The sequence below is a fragment of the Oryctolagus cuniculus genome, chromosome 6 (assembly GCF_964237555.1).
Source record: "Oryctolagus cuniculus chromosome 6, mOryCun1.1, whole genome shotgun sequence".
Classification (NCBI taxonomy): domain Eukaryota; kingdom Metazoa; phylum Chordata; class Mammalia; order Lagomorpha; family Leporidae; genus Oryctolagus; species Oryctolagus cuniculus.
Window position 1 is genome coordinate 131,455,613 of NC_091437.1, and position 23,168 is coordinate 131,478,780.

Consider the following 23,168-nt stretch of genomic DNA (forward strand, 5'->3'; position numbering starts at 1 on the left):
CGTCTTCGTGGAGGAACGACACAGGACCCTGCGCTGTTCTTCTGTCTGCTCGGCCCTCCCCGGGTTTGCTGCTGGTTCTTCCCGGGTTGGCTACTATCCCTTCCACCTCCGTGGAAGGGCGGTTCCCCCTGGCCACTTTCCCCACTTCCGCAGGGGAGTGGCACACCGCCGGCCGGCTCTCTCAGGGGCTGCTCAGGTGTTCCTTCAGATAGATGTTCCTCTTAGATGTTCCTGGTGCATGCCGTCTCTCTCCTTTATAGTCCTCCTCCGCCAATCCCAACTCTGCTACCCACACGCCGAGTACGCTGCTCTTCTCCAATCAGGAGCAGCTCCTGCAGCTTGTCAAGTTGGTGAGAGGCATCTGGGTAGAAGCTGTTGCCTCCTCTCCCAGCGCCATATTGTGGGAGAGCAGATGCATAGAATAAGTCTTAATTCCAGTAACTTAGTCTAGTCCGAGTTGCTCCCCACAGACATTTTCTAAATAAATTGAATTTCAACCTTAGTTACTTTCAAGCAGTATTGAACTATTTTCATATGGACAATTCATGAAAACATACTAGCAAACCCAAATAATTTTTCCATAGAATAAGTGTACTGAAGTTTACACTTAGACACATTTATCTCATTTGCATTTACCCAGCTTACATTTAGCAATTATACCTGGATGACTGAAGATGCTGGTATTATATCACACCTTTATCTGAAGGTCAAAATTACAAAATACATTTATATGGAGTTCTGCTCCTCTTTATGAAACTCTAGCTATAAATCAGTGACATTAAACCAGAGATTGCAGAATCCACCTTGGGAGGGGGCGGCTATAATAAGCACTGATTACCTGTTGCTATTTCAGCCAAATCTGGTATACCAAGTTACAAAACAAGTTTGGCAAGTTATGATGCAAAATTTTTAGGCAGTGATCTTCCTAGATTCCAAAGAGAGAAACTCCTTTAAACCCAATGTCCAGTTACAGTTGAACCAAATTCTCATGATAAATTGTTATTTACCAAATACATCTTTTTAGATTTTAATTGAACTTGAGTCTAGATTTCTTTTCTCACCACCCCCCAAAAAAATCCTTAGGCCAGCGAAGCCCGCTTATCATCAGTCAGCTACTCGGGACTGTCTCTGAAATGAAAGGTTCAGGCAGCTGGCAGACAGATCCCAAGGGTGACTGTGGGCTAGGGGCTGATGTGCCAGGGGCAAGAAGTGTACTGGAGATTGTTCACCCTTATGTTAGATTTAATGGGAGAGGGCATCCATCAGAGCATATGGGCCCCCCTCCAGAGATTCCTAAGGAGAATCTGATAGGAGGCAGAATAAAAGGCAACAACCTACAAGGAGGCTTCTATAAGAGCCTGAAGAGACAGGGTAGAGGGAGAAAAATTGGAGGCTCTGAAAAGAGACAATAACCTTATGCCCCAAAATCAAAAGCCAATACTGGAAGTGTTTAATCGTGGGGCTGTCAGTCAAGCCAGCCTCAGGGATGAGGAGTCAGGGCAGGAGGTGTCTCAAGTCCAAGACTTCATCATCTGGATTAATCCAGATATATTCAGTAGCATCTGAAATTGTTGGGCCTAAACCCCTGGGCAGAATTACAGCAATGGGGGCAATGGTCACCTGATAGAAACTCTCCTCTGCTGGGTATTAAACCTCAACAATAGTCAGATATAACAGAGGGACCCTGGTGGCTCACTAAATAGACCCAAGGACCCTGTGACACTCTGGAAAAGGATTTAATGCATATTGGAGCATATGCAAGGAAATAGAGGCAAGAGCCCAGTTAGGAGGCAGAGTTCGGAGATGAGGAGTCAGAGTAGAGCAGTTGGCTGGTACCTTTTTTTTTTTTTTCTTTTTTTTTTTTTTTTGACAGGCAGAGTGGACAGTGAGAGATAGAGAGAAAGGTCTTCCTTTGCCATTGGTTCACCCTCCAATGGCCGCCGCGGCCGGCGCACCGCACTGATCCGATGGCAGGAGCCAGGTACTTATCCTGGTCTCCCATGGGGTGCAGGGCCCAAGTACTCGGGCCATCCTCCACTGCACTCCCTGGCCACAGCAGAGAGCTGGCCTGGAAGAGGGGCATCCGGGACAGAATCCAGCGCCCCGACCGGGACTAGAACCCCGTGTGCCGGTGCTGCAAGGCGGAGGATTAGCCTAGTGAGCCGCAGCGCCGGCCGGCTGGTACTTTTTACAACTCACTTGGGCTAACTTCTCCATTCTCTAGCTTATAACCAGGCCAGCTGGAGATGCAGAAAAAATGATGAGGCATTTTTCTTTAAAATCAGGTGTCAAAGAAATAAAGTAGATGGTTTGCCTCCTGGCAAATAATAAGATTTTTGTAGAGGCTAACTTATCATCCATTGTTTATATATATAAGGAGTCTTTAAAAAGTTCGTGGAAATATATAATATGAAAAATCATGCATATATTTCAAAAGTTGTTTCACCAAAATAAGCTTATCTTTTAATTACATTTTCCATGAATAGTTTGAAATACTCTCCTGTCACATTGTCTTTATCCGTCATCCACTGAAGGACACTCTATCTTGACTGCTGTGAATGGTGCTACTGTAAACATAGGAATTCAGATACGTCTTTTACATTGTGATTTATTTCCTTTGGATATAAATTCGTCTGTGAGATTGCTGGATTATGTAATTCTATTTTTAAGTTCTTGCGTATCATCCATACTGTTTTTCATAGTTGTTGTACTAATGTACATTCTTGTATTGGTTCCATTTCTCCACATCCTCATGAATACTTGTTATCATTTTGTCTTTTTTTTTGTGTGTGAATAGCCTTCCTAACTGATTTGAGGTGCTATCTTATTGTGGTTTTAATTTGCATTTCACTGATGATTCATACTATTGAACATTTTTTCATCTATCAGTGGGCCATTTGTATGTTTTCTTTTGAGAAATGTCTTCAGGATCTTTGCTTATCTTTCAATCAGGCGATTTGTCATCTTGATATTAAGTTATTTGAGTTACTTATATATTTTGCATATGTTGCATATATTCCCCAGTTGCTGGAGTTACCTCCAGGATCACCACAAAAGATGACTGGACCTGTTTCTGGCTGAGTTGACAGATGTGGCTTTCTCCAGGTTGCTGGGAAGCCTCCTGATGGGTTTTTGGGCAGGCTGTACTGCCATTGTCGGCAGCTAAGTGGGGTTGATACTGAATCAGAGATCCTGCTTCAGGAAACTCCAGCTGAGTCTAAGACCTTCACACCTGTTTGTGGGGTCTTGGGCAGGTGTGTCACCCAAATACTTCCCTGAACAAGCCAAGATCTCAGAGATTGCAACCTAGAGAGTCAGGAGCCAAATTGTAGATCTGTTGCATTATCCACATAGGACCTAGGTTAGCCTATAGGACAATGATGGGCTTGTCTACTTTTGGGTCCTTCTGTAGGCAAGACTTGTCTCAAGTAGTAGCTGAGAGGAGCTGGTGCTGCTTTTCAGGGCCATTTTACTATCAGCTGTAGGAGGTGGATTGCTTGGCCTGCCAGAAGGTCAGGGTGGGTATGCATCCCTCCTGGTCCCTTTGAGGGCAGAATTTGGACTGACCCTTAATTTATCAGCACTTAGAGAGTTTTTGTTACTTATCTAGATGCTTTGGAATTTAAACATAATGCACAGAATTTCTGTTCTTTGTAAACCTGCAGTTTACTTGGAAGAATAAAATAATACCTGGAATGTTTAGTATACATTTTAATTCCTAATATATTTTAATTGCTAAATTAGATATAGAAAGAAAAGTCAAGGTCGCAAGAAGAATCAGGACCTTGTCGTATGGTCAAAACTCAAGAATGAACATTGTAAGCAAGCAAGCTCAACCAGAATTGGGAGTCTAGGTTGGGAAATATATACAGGGTTGGCTCATAGGGTAAGCAAAAACAAAGGAAGAGACCTTTGATTTGATAGAATAATAAAAAGAAATCCACCCAATATAAAACTCAAAACATTCTAATATTTCCTTGATAACTGGTCTGCTGATTTTTATTTATTTTGAATATTTTGCATAAATCATCCTTTCCATACCTAATGCTTTTGGTTCTTCACTTTATGCCCATTGTCTCTTGTAGTCACCTAAGCAAAGTTCAAGTATGTGTATACCTCATTGCCTGTACCATACATCATTAAAACAAAATCCAGTGGACCATTGGTTTAACCTAGTTTAAATTATCCTATAATGTTTAGTATCCCCTTTAGAATCAAAAATTTCTGTTTTCTAAAGGAATAAAATTTCCTAAGTGCATTCATTACTTACAGTGCTTATGGTCAAAACCTTTAACTCTTGATATTTCTTCTAATCAACTGTTTATTACTGTCTTAAACAGAATATGCAAGACCTATATTTATTATGGAGCAGGTTACTTACATCAATATTTGTGGAATTTTTCAGCTTATGAAATAAAAGCATCTGTGAATTCAAGGGACTAGGTTATGAAGATGCTTGTTTTGATTAAATAAAGTCAGTTTATAAAAATTATTTTACTCACTTTGCTAGTATTACTAAGTGGCAATATGATTACAAAGAAATCAACTTGTTAGAGTGTCAGCTGTATTTGAAGCCTAAAATCCTTATTCATGAATAAAAGCATTGAAATAATTATTTTGGTAAAGTATCACCCCAAATAATGTATTATTGTTTCATTAAGAGTATCACCTTTTTAATAAATGTACTAAATGGAGAGTCCTTTATTGAGTTCATATGTGATTTTGCTTAATATTTACCTAAAAATGTGACTTAAAGAGAACATTTGTGTCATGCTTATAACTTGCAGTACTGGCTGGGCACTCTGAGAAGTCAAATCACTCCAGATATTTTGAAAATTTTCCTCTAACAAAAAGATAAGCTGTCTTTCTCTGGTGACAAAGGGGCAGATGGTGGCTCTTAGTAATGTGAGGATTTTGACTGAATGCCATGAATTCATACTCAAGTATAGGGACTGGTGTCAGAGATTTGTGTAAAGATTGAATCATCAAAATGAATAGAAAATTTAAACTTGCCTGAAGAAGCTAAAGATGCTTCCTCTGGAAGGATTGCATTGCTAAGCAATGAGTCGTTCAAATGTCATTGGAAGGACTAACAAGCCCACTACTGAGGGCTTTGAAAAAACTCCCAACCTAAAAATGTAATATATCTGGCTTTATTTGTTGTTCAACTTAGTAAATTTTATTGAGTGGCTGGTAAGTGGTAGATTGTGCAAATTTTTTATTAAATAAACCGGATAATTATGAGTTGCAAATAAAAATAAAAGAAGGGGCAGGCATTATGGTACAGTGGGTAAAGCTACGACGTGGATCACCTGCATCCCATATTGGACGGTTCACGTCCTGCCTACTCTGCTTCAGATCTAGCTGTCTGCTAAGGTGCCAGAGAAGCAGCAATAGATGGCTCAATACTTGAGTGTCTGTCACCTTTGTGGGAGAACCCAATGGAGTTCCTGGAACCTAACTTCAGTCTAGTCCAGTCCTAGCTGTTGCAGTCATTTTGGGTGTGAACTCATTTTCTCTGTCTCTCTCTCCCTCTCCCTCTCTCCTCCCTCCCCTTCCCTCCCCTCCCCCTTCCTCTCCCCAACCCTTTCTCTCTGTCATTCTGCTTTTCAAATAAATCAATATATTTTTGAAAAATTAAAAAAATTAAAAAATGCTGTAAGATGAATGTCAGACTGATTATTGTAATCAATGTGAATATTCACTATGGAATTTTTGTGTTTAAATATTTGCTTCTAATAAACATAGGTTTAAAATCAGAAAAATGCTAATCTCTAACATTTATTCTCAAGTCTATATATAATATATGCTTATTGAGATCCAAGTTGATAGTTTTCAGAGGTTTTAGACTTAGAGGAAAGATCGAATTCTTAGGATTTTGCCAGCATTTAGGAAATTAAGGACTAAAAACTGCATCTTGTCAAAGAAAAATTGCACCACAGAGAGTTAAACAGACAAAAAAAACTTTATTCAATATTATTGCAATAGAAGAGAAAGACAACTCTGCTAAAAGAAAAAGCAGAAAGGTTTTGAAACACTGGGGTGAGCCAGAGGTAAGTACTGAAGGTGTGTGGAGTGAGGTTGGCCAATGAGATTTAACTGTCTGGGCTTACAAATTGGCATTTATTGTTCAGGTTCCTTTCTTCGCACAGAGATGGAAAGATACAGGCTCTACCTCCATCCTTAGTTGCAGCTCAAAGAAATTGCTGGGTCCTTGCAACGACACTCCTAGTTTATAAAATTGGCAAATAGAGTAGGAAGAATCACTATGTTCCTAAAATTGTATTTATGAAATACATGAAGTTTGTATACCTTAAATTAAAAAAAGAAAAAAAAAACTGGCAAGGGTTCAAAGGTTTCCATGTCAAAGGGACAGGGAAAGAATTTTACCATTGCAAGTTTCCTGAAGGAAATGGCCTTAAAATAGGGAAATTAGAAACCTAGAGTCTAAAGTCCATCAGGATGAGATGAACATTGAGGCTATCTTGGTTTACCCTTCACTCATTAAATTGTATAACATACATTGGCAATATTCGATCATTTTTGGATTATTAACACAACAACAGGTGCATATGACTTGATCTAAGATCCTGAAATATAGTTTGTTTCTGTGCTACTTTTACATTCTCAAGAAGAAAACATTCTGAGATTTGATTATTGTTTGTAGCCCTTGTCTATACTCTTGGGGAACAGTAGTTTTTCTACTTACTACTTGTTGAATTCTTTATTTAGTAGAGCATTAAGCTTGTGATTATGAAGTAAATTAAAAGTTAAAAAAAAAAAAAAAAAAAAAAAACCACAACAGCAGTAGCTAACAGTTGCCAGTATTGTGGTGTAGTGAGATAAGCTACTGCCTGTAATGCAGCATCCTGTGCGGGTACCAGTTCATGTCCCTGCTTCTCTGCTGCCAATCCAACTCCTTACTGATGTGCCTAGGAAGGTAGCAGAAGTTGGCCCAAGTACTTGGTCCCCTACACCACTGCGGGAGGCCCAGATGAAGCTCCTGGCTCCTGACTTCAGCCTGGCCAAATCCTAGCCATTGTGGCCATTTGGAGAGTGAACCAGTGGATGAAGATTCTCTCTCTCTCTCTCTCTCTCTCTCTCTTTATCTCTCTCTCTCCTTCTCTCTCTGTGACTCTGCTTTTCAAATAAATAAACAAATCTTTTTTAAAAAGTTCAATAAAAAAAGAAGCAAACAAATCTGGAATTGTGGTCCTTTAATTTTACATTTTTTCTTATTCTAAAAAGGGATGTGGGAGAATTTTAGATGTATTTACATAGATAGCATATATGTGACAGCATATATTTGTCGCTTTGTGTGTTTATCAAAAACAACAAGCTTAAAGTTGTCAAAAAGTGAAAAAGTTAGCAGAGGTCTTGGGTAGTTCTTAAATGTCACAACTTTTTTTCAGATCTTCCCACATAAGTTTATACAAGAAATAAATATAATAAGTTACAATAATATTCCTGGGATAAAAGCAAACCAGAAATTTAGGTTAATAGTTTTTCTGGTATTGAAACCTAGTGCAATTTTATTCTTTGAGTGTTCATAAAGGCAACATTTTTGTGTTGGTGAATATTCCATTAAAGCAGATAGCAGATTTCATAGCTTGGTTTTTTTTTTTTTTTTTTATCTTTTATTTAATGAATATAAATTTCCAAAGTACGTCTCATGGGTTACAATGGCTTTCCCCCCCATACCGTCCCTCCCACCCACCACCCTCCCCTTTCCCACTCCCTCTCCCCTTCCATTCACATCAAGATTCATTTTCGATTATCTTAGTATACAGAAGATCATCATAGCTTGGTTTTTGACTTCTTCATTTATTATTTTCTTTAATGGCATCTTTCAATGCAAATTTTGGCAAAATTCCAAAGTGTAATTCAGTAAAAGCAATTTGATTAGGTATCAAATAATGATATTTAGTTATACAATGACCTAGAGATAGAATTAAGCATATCTAGAAGGATGAATTGCATCAGTTTGTATTTCTTTATTTTTGTTGTTTTGATAATTGAATCCTTGATAAGAATTAGTCAATATAGATTATAAAAATTTGAAGTTAACTGGTTGGCAGAATTTGAAGTGCCCATAACTAACCAAGGACAGGATAGATTTGAAAGCCTCTTTTAGAATGATTCAGGACATGGATCTTCATAGCTGCTTATTCCACTGGCAGGCCAAAATCATTCCTGTGGTCAGGGCCTACCAAAATTAGAATCCATTGGAATTGTGGTGTTTCTCTTTCCCCATATAGTCACTTACATGTGCTTGTACATGGACAATTTTCATTGTGTATATTATTTTCATCATTTCATATGATAGCTTCTGTTAGTGATTTTTTTATGTGTAAAGACTATATTTTGGGTCAGCACCGTGGCTCACTAGGCTAATCCTCCGCCTGCGGTGCCAGAACACCGGGTTCTAGTCCCAGTCGGGGCACTGGATTCTGTCCCAGTTGCCCCTCTTCCAGGCCAGCTCTCTGCTGTGGCCTGGGAGTGCAGTGGAGGATGGCCCAAGTGCTTGGGCCCTGCACCCCATGGGAGACCAGGATAAGCACCTGGCTCCTGCCTTCAGATCAGCGCAGCACGCCGGTCACAGTGTGCCGGCTGCGGCGGCAATTGAGGGTGAACCAACGGCAAAGGAAGACCTTTCTCTCTGTCTCTCTCTCTCTCTCTCACTGTCCACTCTGCCTGTCAAAAAAAAAAAAAAAAAAAAAGACTATTTTGTCAATAATATTCTTAGTACTTAGAGACTGGTAAGTTGTAGGACACAATATTTTTGGCTTATGAATTATATCAGTTAAAATTGGGGATGGGTGTTTGCCTTAGCAGTTAACACTGTGCTTGGGATGGCTACATCCTTATTGGGTTTCTGTGTTTGAGTCTGAGCTCTACCCCTGATTCCAACTTTCTAAAAACGTATACTCTAGGAAGCAGCAGTGATGGCTGAAATACTTGGGTCCCTGCCACCAACATGGAGTTCCTGGCTCCAGGCTTCAGCCTGGCCAAGCCCCGTACCACCTGTTGCAGGCATTTGGGAATGAAGCAGTTGATGAATTGATGGGAGATATTCTCTTTCTCTTTCTACTCCCCATCTCCCATTCCCTCTTCTTCTCCCTCTCTCTGTCCCTGCCTCTCAGAATAAATACACTTTTAAAAGTAAATTATAAATCAAATATGTAAAATTACCAACAAATGTGGGCTGACTTGGAAAGGAGATTTCTCTCTTTCTGACTCTCAGAAGGTACCTCTGTTTCTGGTATCCCTGGAGTTATCATATCTGTCTTGGACATCCTAGATTGGGACTTATTTATATGAAAGCAAAAATACAGTCTTTTCTAAGTCATTATTTTAAAAAAAATTAAAGGGCTTGTGGCCAAATCTAATGGTAGTAATTTCATGTGTGTCTGCTATAGAAATCCTTCCCAAGTCTCTACGAATGAAAGGTCTTCTGGGTGAATGCCTCTTCTAGAACACTGGCCCTTTCATTATAATTATGTGTTTTATACAAAACACTCTTTGAGGAAAGGAACAGTCTTTTATGTGTCATCCATTTTTATTTCTGAACTGTACCCAGAAAAGCGTAAGAGCACATAGTACATGCTTTTTTTAATCTATTTTTTTGTTTGACAGATAGAGTTAGACAGTGAGAGAGAGAAGGAGGAAGGTCTTCCTTCCGTTGGTTCACCTCCAAAATGGCCGCTATGGCCGGCGCTGTGCCGATCTGAAGCCAGGAGCCAGGTGCTTCTTCCTGGTCTCCCATGTGGGTGCTGGGGCCCAAGCACTTGGGCCATCCTCCACTGTCCTCCCGGGCCACAGCAGAGAACTGGACTGGAAGAGGAGCAACTGGAACTAGAACCCGGTGCCCATATGGGATGCCAGCGCTGCAGGTGGAGGATCAACCAAGTGAGCCACGGTGTCGGCCCCACATAGTACATGCTCAATAAATGTTTGTTTAATTTAACCTGAACTAGACATTTAACTGCTAACATAGTACTAAAGAATTAACTGGGCCTTAGGAGAAAACTCTTGTTCAAAATCAAAGGGCAGAGAACATGTTCAAAAAAAGTATGTGGAAATGTTACATAAATACACAGTGATTATTACCATGTAATTCAATATCAGTCCTGAGTCCTTCAGATGTGGTACTGAATGATGTTTTGCTATATCCTTCAATGTGATCAAAACTTTTACAAGCAGTTTTTAAATTTTTTTTTTTTTTTTTTTTTTTTTTTTTTTTTTTTTTTTTTGAGAGAGAGAGAGAAACACTCTTATCTGCTCATTCATTCCCCAAATGCCTGCAACAAACAGGGCTGTGCTGGGGCAGGATCTGGAAGCTAGGAGCATAGTACAATTCTGCCACATGAATGGCAGGAACGCAAGTGTGTGGTCTGGATTAGCAGGAGTTTGTTAAGTCATGAGCTGGTACCAGAAATCAAATCCCATTGTCTGATATAGAACATTTGGTTATTTTAACCCCTAGGCTGAATACCTGCTTTTAGGGGCCAATCAGGATCTTTGTTCTGATCCTTTTATCACATATCACAGGAACATAAAATTGATTTTGAGACATAACCTTATGGAGAAAAAAAATTGATGCCTTTGGTAACACATTCTATTCTTCCCCTCCATTCTGTGCTTTAGGGAATGAACATTTTACTAACCTTTCAATTGATTTTTAAAGATAAAGCACTCAGTATATCATGTGATTATTTTAATTTTGTCTTTGGTTTGTGATATGTCCTATATTTAAGAAAAAAAGTGTATTTTCTTTTGTATGTCTTGTAGCATGACAGAACTATTGGCCTGGATGAAATAAATCTGACAAGGTATCTGGAAGTGGTGTGAATGATAACACTATATCCCTTTTCTTTACAGGTCATCTTAAACCCCAAGTACCTGATTAGCGCATCATTCCAGTTGCAAAGCTGAAACTGCCGGGGGTTTTATCTACTTGACCTACTGATTTCCAATTTTGAGATCAAGAGAAGACTTCTTTACACGCTGCTGCAATGTCTGTATCTAATCTGTCTTGGTGAGTGAATGACTTTCTAAATTTAAATGCAAATGCATGTTCATCCTGAGCAAAATTTTGTGAGAGAGTTGTGCTGTCAGAACTTGGGCAAAAGGAGAACTTTAGAAATCTGGTTTACAGAGATTATTGTCCTATGTTAGATTGAAGAAAGTAACCTAGAATTAAAAAGTGGGCATATTCAGTGCTATGGTACCTGAGAACTCTGGAGAGGGTTCAAGTTGCACACTGAATTCCAGCAACATTCAACAGCTGTCTATGCAGCACACCCCAGCAGGGAGAGGAGTAGGGATGAAATATCCTTTCAATACTCCTTGCTACTGGAGTAGTCCCCTGTACAGGGCTAGCATAACTCTAAGCACAGCTGTAAGGGTGGGACAGACATTTGCTTATCAGTACTTATTTCCTTCAGACTTTGCATTTCAACGAATCTACCCAATGTAATGGGATAGAACTCAAGTCAGGAAGAGAAAATTGCTTTATGGATACATATCTCTAAATAGCTGGCATTCTGAATAATCTTTAACTTTCAGTTCACGTTTAAAAGCTGCTTGTAATTTTAAAAAAGAAGCAGAGTGTAAAGTTGTTTTTTTTCCCTAGCAAATAATCAACTTTTCGATGGCAATGAAAATCAGTATTAGTAGTGATGAATTCTAAACCATTTGTTTGAACTTGATATTTTTAGTATAAGTGCTGTTTACTCAAATTCACAGTATTTGATAAGTGCATGTAGGAAATCTGATGATCTCATCCATTTCCTTAGGATCTCATTTCATTTGGGGTTAGAAATATAGATTGCATCAGATTGAAGAGTCACTTTCTGGTTCATCTTAGTTCTTTAAATTTATTTTTAGTTAAATAAGTAGTTTCTGTAGGGCAAACAAAAACATTATTTGTTTCAATTTAGAGTAATATTTCTGAAGGGCCTAATTTTTGTAGGCTCCCTTTAATGTATCCTTGGATACTTAGGCCTGCTTGCTGGGGAGCTCATTTTGCAAATTTTATATATAATTATAGGAGCTAAAATATATCCTGTAACAAAAATGAAAAAGAAAAAGCATTTAAATGATCAATTTTAATTGCATAGAACTTCCTTTTTATATTATTGGTCAAATAAAGTTATCATTGAAACTTAAAGAAAAATTAATTCCTATAGAAAATGTGGACTCTATTTGAACCTTGGGAGAAATTGACACTTTTATTTATAGGAATTATATCTATGGTAAATATGTGTTTGGGACATGAATCTTCAAATTGCAAGCAGCATGCTAAAGAAAGAGGAGAGGGGACAAGGAGGGGGGTGATTAAAACTAATAAGGTTGTCTTATCTCAGGAGGGTATGTGATGTGGCATGGTGGACAGTCACCATAGGGCAAAACCTGGGGGCCTGTGCTCTCTGCATTCCTCTGTACCAATTGCATTGATGTGATGTGATGGTTAGGTTAAGGGCTATCCTAAATGGAGTGAGCTCCGCAGAAAGAAAGATCCTGTGCCCAGTTGTCTGGCATAGCACTGAGAATACAGTAGATGTTCCATAAGTGCATGCTGCAGAAATAACAGGAAAATGGCAAAGCAAGTAACTCAATAGTAAAACCATGTTATCCTTCTCAAAGAGAATTTAAAATTTTGGGAGTATAGAATTAATAAGTCTGAAATGTGGAAGAATTATTTTCACATCACTGGTTCAATTTTTACAAAAATATTCTTGGATATTTTCGCTCATCAGTACCCTTGATTCTGGCTATAACTAGTGTTCCACATTAGATTCCCATGCAAATACCTTGTAATTTATTTTGCTAGTGTCACCACACCATGCAAGCTGTGTGGTGTTTGACATCTCCATTCTTCCTAGTAGCATTTGAGCTGTCCAAGTGCTGGTAGAGAGAGACAAAAGAAAGTAAATCTAAGATATGCAAAGTAAGCCACTCATTTTTGTCACTGACACTTTAGAAGTCATTAGCCTTCTTTTTCCTGTTAACCTTTGGAGGCTTTCTGTGTTTACTAACATTCTTATCTATACTTTGATGAGCAGTATCTTGTACACATTTGAATAGGGATGCATAATAACTCAGTCCTGTGCAGGAATTCTTCACAGAGACACATTAACTCAGTGATATTGTTATAGCTCATGACCTGGCTCTGTGTTTTGAATCCACATACTGAGACAGGGAAATACTGACTGACACTGAAAGCCAACTAGATTGACAGATCATCCATCTAAGATAAAACAAGTGATTCTTACGGGCAGGAGGCTTTGTCCATCCTGATCGGCGTGTTCTCTGCCGATAGTGGGGAATTACGTGGTGTCTAATTGGGCAGTTTGTCTGATGAGGACCTAACCCTAATGCGGAGTGTTCCATGCTTCCACAAATGTTCAGCAGAACCAGGGCAGGGTTCACCCGGCATGATTAGCTGTCTGTAAGGGATGTATCTGGCAGACATCAATATCTGCCTCTAAAGGCAGTTTCTTTACTGCTATTAGTTAGAGTGACACTCTCTGGGTTTTCCTTTTTGAGTCATCCGAGTTCCATGTTGGTCAGGTTGTCCTCTGCTTGGCTTTCTTGTTAATGTTAGCACTAAGTTGAGAGTCCAGACTTTGCTCTGCTAACAGTTTGGTTTGCCCACAATGACATTGTGTATAGTATCTAAACACATCCTTGTGTTGATTTTAAAAATCAACATCAAGGCAGAATGTGTGTGGAAGTGTGCCCTTTGTGATCCCCATATGTAATATACCCAAATGTAATGGAATAGAAGTAAAATCAAGAAGAGAAAAATCCTATGTGGATACATATCTCTAAATAGCTGGCATTCTGAATAATCTTTGATTTCAGTGTGTGTTTAAAAGCTGCTTGTAATTTTAAAAAAGAATCAGAGTGTAAAGTTGTTTTTTTTTTCCTGGCAAAGAATCAACTTTTCTGAAAATCAATATTAGGAGGGATGAATTCGAAGCTATTTGTTGATCTTAGGAATTTAGAAAATGTCGGTTAAGATACTGTATGACATATTGACAACTATCCAAGCCATACTTTCAGCTTTTAAATATCCAGTATAAGGACATTCTCTTTTTACATATTGGAAAACACTGCCTAGTAATTACAGGTATTACTTTTTAAAAGCATATAAAATAATTTGGCTCTTTCATGCAGAATCTCAAAAAGAAATAGAATCTAGAATTTCCCAAGTTTCTGAGAAATTGCAGTCTCACTCAGAAAAAGGAGCAGTAGGAATCGATTGTTAACAGTGACATGGAGAGATAAACAGATGTGTCATGAATCTTCCTGTTTAGCAAGTGATTGCCGGAGGGAGACAGTGATGGAGCTGATGCTGGCTGAACTAGAAACACAGGGCTGTGCAGGACCAGTTGCCGGTACCCTTGAGAAGGGGACAGTTTCTGGGCATGATCTCAGAGAAAGAATTGCTTCTGGCAGCAGAGGTAATTAGCAAGAGACAAGAAAAGGTCCAGAGAAATTGCAAAAGCCCCCATATCTACAGCTCAAAGAAGGCAATCACATAATGCCAAGGAATGATGCTCAAAGAACTTTAAGGCTTTGTTGCACAATGGTCATCAATTTCCTCTTTTATATTTTTGTGAACATTTATATACTAAAATATAAAAAGTTTGAAAACATACATTTTTGTAACATCCAAATTAATATTATCGAGAGAATGTTTGCATTTACCATGTACCATACACTTTTTTTAGATACTTTGTCAATTTTAAGTCACATAACCCTCATGATAACATTATGAGGAATGAAGAATTGTTCCTTACATCTCATAAATAAGGAAAATGAGGTGCATAAAATCAAATAACTTGTTCAAAATGACATAGGCACTCAACAATAGATTTCAGAAATGAGTACAGGTAGCCTGGCTCCAATGAGATCCCTGACTCACCCCTGTCAAAAATGTTACCCTCGCTTTGTGCCTGTAGCCTCAAGGCAGGTGCCACGGTTCCCACTTCCAGCTGGAATAGTTCCCCTAGTTTCCTCCAATAGAGATCTTTGGGCTTCTGAAAGGACATGGGGCTTGACCTGGGAACATGGTCACTTGTTGGAATGGTATTGGCGGGCAGGGAGACACTAATTTCCTGTGATTGGGAGTGTGAAGAGGTGCATTCCATCAGAAATTTAGTTGAATTTACAGAATATTTGTAAAGTGCGCTACCTAAGCTGTAAAATATAAGGCTTGGTTTTTCTTATTATATTACAGCCTAGAAATTACCAGGTATTTATCACAATATGCCCCTAAGAAGATCACCAAACTGATATGAGCTCTTCGCTGTAACTCAGAGTCTCCATTTCTCAGTCAAGTACTTGCTAGTCCCATGGCCCCTACTGTACCCTTGGTTTACACTGCTTCAACGTTAATTGCACTCCTGTTGATCAGTACTTGGAGAGAGATCCTAGTAGAAGCTCAACTGCTTTCTCCAAATGATATTTTTTCACCCCAAAATATTTTTCACTGTGATGTCTTCATGTAATGCAATATTTGTCCCAAAGAGTCTTAGAGACTGGACTGCACAGCATCTGGCAGAGATCAAAGTAATTTAACGAGAGACAGGTATGGGGAGAAAGAAGTCACTGGGTGAAAATAAGATGCTATGTGGTCCGTCAAATCTATCAAGCTTCTATAATTACCATGCCATATGCTGAGCCCCTGGGATGCAGAGCTGAGTAAACTTCCGACTCCTCTTCTTAGAGGTCATCTCTAAGCCAGATGATTGATAAATAATTAAGTGACTGATCTAATGTTATATGTGTTCTAAAAAGTCTGTCGGGAGTCTTTTGGAAACAAAAGAGATGTTTGCTTTTCCTATATGGGATGAAATGAATTGTTTTTCATAAATCGACAAATATCTCTTGCATTTATTCCTAAATATCAAGAAATATGCTAAAAGTGAAGTCAAGCATTATAGAAAATTATAGAGTAGAAATTTTAAAATGACATAAGTCCTACTATTCACAGAAGACCACTGTTAAAATGCTAAGGTATCTTGTTTTTCACGAATATTCATGTATTTTACAAAAGTGGACTCAGGCATGCATGATATTTTGCCATCTTTTCTTTTTACTGAACAGTCACCCCATTTGATGGACATGAGTAGCAGCATCATGTGGTAAAGGTGGGTGTACGCTTGCATGGCAGTGGCATCACTGCTTTAATCCATGTAGGTTGGACTTTCATTTGCCTTCTGATGTTCTTTCTTACTGTTAAAAGTACTTCTGCTATGAGGAAAACTAGGCAGATATTGCTGGGTCACAAGGTGGTATGCCATTCAGGGTCTCTAGCAGGATCCTATATTGTTGCAGCTACCTGGATTGCAGACATCAAGACCTGGAGAAAATAATGTATTTCTGAGAAAATACCATGACAACTCAGCTCCTTTTTTCATTTTATAAAAAGACTCATCATATTTGCTGACCTCTTGCCAGTTATAATTTCTCATAAACATTGAGTAATATGCTGTTAGGTGACTAAGAAACATTGACTTGCAGTTTGCTAATAGAATTTTATCAGAAGTCCACAAAGTAACTTGTTGTGCATATTGACAGATTCGAAATATAAGGAAGTCTGAATTGAAGTTATTTAGGTATTGACTAAATTTGTAAGTGGTGAAATATCTTTACTGGTAATGCTCATATCTTAAAATCTTATTATGAATGTTCACAATTTCAATAGCACCTTAATAAAAGATGAAAACTGATTTGAACTACTTAATTTATCCAAAAGCAATAATCTTTTAGAATCCACAGGTTAAGAAAGATGCAACATTAGAAACCTAGAAACTTTGCTTTGTCACATTCTTTGTAATTTCTAAATTTTTCTTTAGTGAATCAGTGAAAAATTGAAACATCCCATATTGTATTTTGGCATCTGGATTTTTAAAAAAATTATATATTTCTTTGTTTTGAAAACCGGAGCTACAGAGAGAGAGAAAGAGAGAGAGAGAGAGAGAGAGCTTTCATCCTCTGGTTTACTCTCTAGATGGCTGCCAATGGCCAGCGCTGGGCCAGTCCAAAGCCAGGAGCCAGGAACATTTTCCAAGTCTTCCACATGGGTGGCAGGGGCCCAAACACTTGGGCCATCTTCCACTGCTTTCCCAGGCTATTAGCAGGGTGCTGGCTCAGAAGTGGAGCAGCTAGGACTCAAACTGATGCTGGCGTCACTGATGGCTCTACCCACCATGCCACAATGCTGGACCCTGGCATCTGCATTTAACAGGAGAACACTGTGGAGAGACAGACACTACCAGTTTATTCTGAAGAGTAGGGAAGGAAAAAAAATCAGGATCTTTTCTTGAGTGTTATCATAATCACTGTTCTGCAAACCATCTGTCCTATTTATGCTGTTAAATTGCTGGCTCTCAGGGACAGTACTAATGTACTAGTATTTTCAGTAGCAGAGGACATAGAGACTTGAACTGTCTCTGTTGTTGGAACAATCACCCAAACGTGGAAAATGTGGATCAGGAAAAATTTGTAAGGGGATTGTAAATCAAGGTTTTAGCTTTATGGTAGAGGGGTAAAGTCAGAATTGTCAATCGTCTTACTATAGAAGTGGAAAAAGAGAGAAAGGTTAATTATAAATAAAGCTGGCATTTCCAACTGACAAAAAGATAAGATACTTCTTTGTAATAGTGAAAGCTTATTTGGCAGATAATTAGTATTTCTTAACATAAGTGCATGTTGAATGAATGAATATTGTAATAAGATACTAGGAAGAGAGTGGGTTTGAGGGCCCAAAACCAAGAAATCTTTGTGTTAAAAGGAAATGGTCAACTTGCACAGGAGTAGGGACAAAAAATAAAATAAGTGTTAAATTGAGTTGAGAAGAGAATAAATTAGGAGGAAATAACCTAGAAAAAAAGAAGAGAGGATAAGATAACCAGAAATAAAGCTCCAGAGGAATAAAAATGTGTCCCTCAAATTACATAAAAAATTCCAATTGTAATTATTTGGGTTAAAGCCATTAATGCTGGACATTTCAGTATGTCTTCTGTTGCATTCTGAAGTTGAAATCCCCCATTATTAAAATTATTAATACTGTTTCAATTTTGTATTCACACTTTTGGTAGACACATTTTATTTTTAGAATCATCAGCTGTCTTTGGTTTTGAGCTATATGCCTTTAGAAATAGCTTTTTAAAAATTTGCACATTCAGAGGAGACATCAGACAATTTTTTCCTTACGTCTGCCTCAAATTATTTGTCCTTGAGAAATCAAATAATTAGTAAAACAAACTCTTTTATTTCTGTTCTCAAACACGAATGCCAGCTAGGTATAAATCACATCTTTGAAGAGATTCGTTTGGTGAGCTTTGGTTTATGTAAAGGATGGAGTTCAGTCTGAGGCTCTTAGATTCAATTCTCACAGGAACTAATTAGTCTCATTCTCTTCCATGCCAAGTCTACACCTGTAACCTTGGCCTGCCCTCCTTCCCAAACTCACCATCAGTCACAAGTCCATAGAAATGGTTGATTAATCATCATCAACCCACAACCAGTATGGGGAAAAAGTGTAAACACTAGAATCAAGTGATTTTCAGGAATTGAAAGTGGGTGGCCTAAATCTTTGAGTATCACCCAGGTTACAGAAAGTGAGTATGCTTTGAAATGTGCCCTTTATCATTCTCAGGGATTCATAATTTACTCTCTTGTGAAATAACTACAGTGATTAATCACACTAGTATTTATTTAGATGGTAGAAGCTCTAACATAAAACTGGGCAGTGTGTTCAAACTCTTAATCTTAAATCTTTTCTTACTAAACACTGTTTTTGGACTGAACAGTTACGATAAATACAAGCAAATGGTCTTTAAAATAATTTTAGTTGTTAAAATATCTACATAGAAAAAATAGAAAAATAGCTGCATAGGCTAGGCTGTATTTTCATCATGATGAAATAATTAAAAAACATTTATTTGTTTGAAGGGCAGAGTTACAGATAGAGAGGGAGAGATGGAAGCAGATCATCCATTTGCTGGTTCACTACCCAAATGACTGTAACTGCCAGGGCTAAGTCAGACCTAAGCCAGGAAATGGGAACTCTATTTGGGTCTCACTCATGTGTGTAGGGGTCCAAGTACTTGAGCCATTTTCTGCTGCTTTCCTAGGCTCATTAGCAGGGAGCTGAATTGAAAGTGCAGTAGGCAGGATTTGCACTGGCACCCATGGGAGGCCAGTGTGTCGGTGCAGCAGTTTAACTCTGTGCTACAGCACCGGCTTCTAAAATTGACACTTATATCTTAAACAGCATAATTTCCCATTCTTGTATAAAATTATCAACTACTTTGTTGTCCTGGCATATGCATTCATTCTCAATCACCTTTTTGTTTATTTATTTATTAGGTTTTATTGTTATTTATTTATTTTTAAGATTATGAAGAGATTTCAACTTGATTTAAAAACTATTCCAGTTTGATTAAAGGGAAAAAACCACTTTCCAACATAACTGATGGTCACTAAGAGAATTCAGTCCATTTGCTTATACTTTTTTTTGCTTTACTTTTGAAAGTAGGCTCACTATTGAGTGTTTTGAGGATAATTTAGAGTCAGTTTATGAGTGAATAGTAATTTTAAAATATTGTACAATGGGAGAGATGAACTAGTATCATCTAACTGTATCTAGACTAGCAATACACTACTTTTATTTAAATTAGAAATCTTTTCTTATATTTATTCTCACCCATGATTTCATTAAACAGATTGTTTTAAGATATATGTATTTGTAATATAGACTAATAGAGAGAGAGAGAGAGAATGAAAGAGACTGAGAAGGGGGGAGGCAGAAAAAGAAAGAGAGGGAGAGAGCAGGAAAGAGGGGGAAAGAGAGAGACTGAGAGATTTTCCATATACTGGCTCACTCCCAGTTGGCCACAACAGCCAGGGCTACTTAGGCCAGGCAAAAGCCAGGAGTTAGGAACTCTCATGTGGGTGCAGGGGCCCACTAGGGCCATTTTTGCTGCCTTCCAGAAACATTAACAAAAAGTTGGATCAGAAGCAGAGCAGCCAGGACTTGAACTGGCACTCTGACATGCAATGTTGGGGTCACAAGCAGTGGCCTAAACCGCTGTAACACCAGCCTGCAAAATTATTTTCTGGTGCCTACAATGTGTAATTTTCAATGCTGTGGATAGAATGAAGAATGAAGCAGAAGTCCCTCCTCTCGAAAATCACATTCTGTCACTGAAGATGGATGTAAACAAATGAACTAATATGTGATGTCATGCACATAGTGATATATACCTTGGAAATAATCCAGGTGGGTGGAGTATGACGGTGGAGGGTGGGAATTCCTCAGGAAAGACCTCCCAGAGTAGGCTGTTACGTAGAATGAGCCTTTCATCTAGATCTGTTTAGATAAAGTGGTGCATGGCTTTTAGCAACTTCATTGCCAAGTAGAGAAACTACTACTGACACAAGACAGAACAATCTCCACTGCCAGATGATGTCCCAGAGGGCTGGGTGTACCATCCTCCCTGTCTCAGTTGTGGGCTCAAGATAGGAAGCTGAGGTTCTGAGACATCCACCATGTTTTCTGATGGGTGCATTCGCTGGAAGAGAGAGAATTGTTTTGATGGGTTTCAGCTTTATACAAACTATATTCACAGACTCCAGCTATAAGTGAAAATAGGTTTAACGCCAACATTTGACCCAAAAATATTAGATTAAGTTAACTATTCTTTGGTTTTAAATTGCTGATACAAAGTGCTTTCATGATTATGACAAAAGAAATTGAAATTCAAGTTAAGTGATGCCCCTGCATGCATTTTCATTTAGATATTTTCCCTGAGGTTTTTATAATAAAATTACTACTCAGATACATAATTTGCATGGAATCAGGCTCATTGAAATTTTGATGATATTTTTCAATCTATAATACTTCTTTTAGTGTTTTTATAAAAAAAACTAGATATTTGAAGGGATTGTAAAGATAATGGTATGAAACAATTTTAAAAGCATCCATTAATTTGCCTTTAAGGCATTAATAATTTATTAATTCCAGCTTTTCATTGAATGAGTAAGAGAAAATAATTTCCTGAAAGTGGGAATTTACGTGATGTTCCTCCATATTTTACCACTTCAGATTTCAAGAATTTGAAGAATATATCAGACATATAAAGTACTTATTATATTTGACAATTTTAGAATGTGATCAGATAAAGTCAAGAATTGAGCTATAGCTGATACTACCACCTGTATGACAAGCTATATGACCCAGGCTGGGGACTGGGTTATCCTATATAATGCTAGCACCAGGTCCTGAACAGCTGCTTTTCATTTACAGATGATTTTACGTTCACCAGTGCTCTTGGTCTGATTCCCAATTAAGCATTAGAACAGAGATATATATAGAATCAGTTGAAGATTTCAGTTTAAAAAACAAAAACAAAAACAAAAACCAACGTTGGGACAGAAGGAGAAGTGATTTGGCTGCCATAGGCAATTCTGTGCCCTTTATATCCAGACATCTGTCACTGGTCATTGAGGGGTTTTGTGGATGTATTTCCAGCTGTGAATTACAGCTGTGGCTTACTTGGGCTGAAGTAGAAACTATCCTGATATTCAAGAAAATAAAACAGTCCTGTTTTCATCCTGTCCTCTTTATTTTTCACCTCTACCCTTGGGGAAATTGGCTCTGATCTGTATTCTGTCATCTTCCCTTTATAACTATCTCTTGGCCTCTTCTTGTCATCATAAATTATGGCTTGACATTGACAGGCATTTACCTAAAATTGTGAAAAAAAAATGCTAGATTGGAGCTGTGAGGTCACATTGGTCATTGGTTAAAAAATCTGCTTCGTGGATCAGTGAATCCATGACAAAGCATCTTGTTACAAAATGTCAAATTCAAAGATAATATCTGTCAAAGATTGCAAAACTAGAAAATAGACAAAACTTTTTTTTTGAAGATTACTAATCTTTCTGTAGTCTGAAATGGTACTTTTTCTGACTTCTTAGTGTTAAATTGGTCATCTTTATGTGACATGAAGGTAATAACCAATGATCATTCTTGTTTCTGATTAATAAGAACATAAATAGTGGGCTTAGAAATGGGTCTTCAAGTCTAATTTTCAAATTTATGGTTTCATAGATCGTAGAGTGGGAACCATTTGTCTAAGGGTGGGACCCTGAATTCCATCAACAGAAAACTATCAAGTGTTAATTCAGCCTTTCCTATAATGATGCATAGCATTAGCATCCAGCCATATGGGTTACCAATTATGCTTTTGAACTCTTCTAGTCTGTAAACATATTCTCCTACCTCAGATCTAAATGGATCTAATTACCTCTTTTAAAATTTTATCTAGAGCTATGTATGCCTCATTTAATATAGTATTTTCCGAAATGTCTTCAAAAAATATCAATGTTGTGGTGTATACTTGTATTAATAGATATTGCAAAGGAGATAGGAGAACTACAGTCAAATTATTTTGGAGAACAGTAGTTTAAACAATAGAATATTTCACTATATTACCTTAAATATTCTTTGCTAGGATAATTCATGTACAAAATATTTATTGAACACCAGTTGCATGGTTGCTGTATTGTTTATGGCGATGTATACTGGAGATATTTAAGAAGGTGATGCAGTAATCTAGGTTTCTTAAGCTTAGACTGTAGAACTATAGAATCCTTGTTTTTTTTTTTTGTTTTTTTTTGTTTTTTACCTTTTTGTGATTGGTGTTATTTGAGGCACTAGGAAACTCATTAGACAAAATATATCCTGCTTTGCTCTTTTTCCTCTCCTTAAGATTTCTCAAATTAAACATCTCAATTATTTTAACCTGTACTGAGTTATATGATTTTATATGCTTAAACTCTATCATTGATATGGATTATTTTGTCTTTGCTTCTGTTGCAAATATGGTGATAAGTGAACACAAAACCCAGGTTTAATTTGACCTAGTGGAACATGGGTTGCTATCTTATTTTCCTGGCTGTACAAGTATATTTCTGTAATCTTTACTTAATGTATGCTAAACTGATCTTCTGTATATAAAGAGAATCGAAAATGAATCTTAATGTGAATGGAAGGGGAGAGGGAGTGGGAAAGGGGAGGGTTGCGGGTGGGAGGGATGTTATGAGGGGAAAGCCATTGTAATCCATAAGCTGTACTTTGGAAA

The 23,168-nt window shown here is 37.9% G+C and overlaps 1 protein-coding gene across 3 annotated transcripts in view; it reads left to right on the forward strand.

Annotated features, from left to right (window-relative positions):
• Nucleotides 1–23,168, forward strand: part of OXR1 (oxidation resistance 1) — an 825,596-nt gene that overhangs the window by 367,666 nt on the left and 434,762 nt on the right. For all 3 annotated transcript variants that reach the window (XM_070075402.1, XM_008255816.4, XM_008255818.4), the window contains exon 2: nucleotides 10,882–11,038. In XM_070075402.1, the coding sequence (XP_069931503.1) occupies nucleotides 11,016–11,038 (23 nt within the window). In that variant the 5' untranslated portion in view covers nucleotides 10,882–11,015. The remainder of the gene's footprint in view (nucleotides 1–10,881; nucleotides 11,039–23,168) is intronic.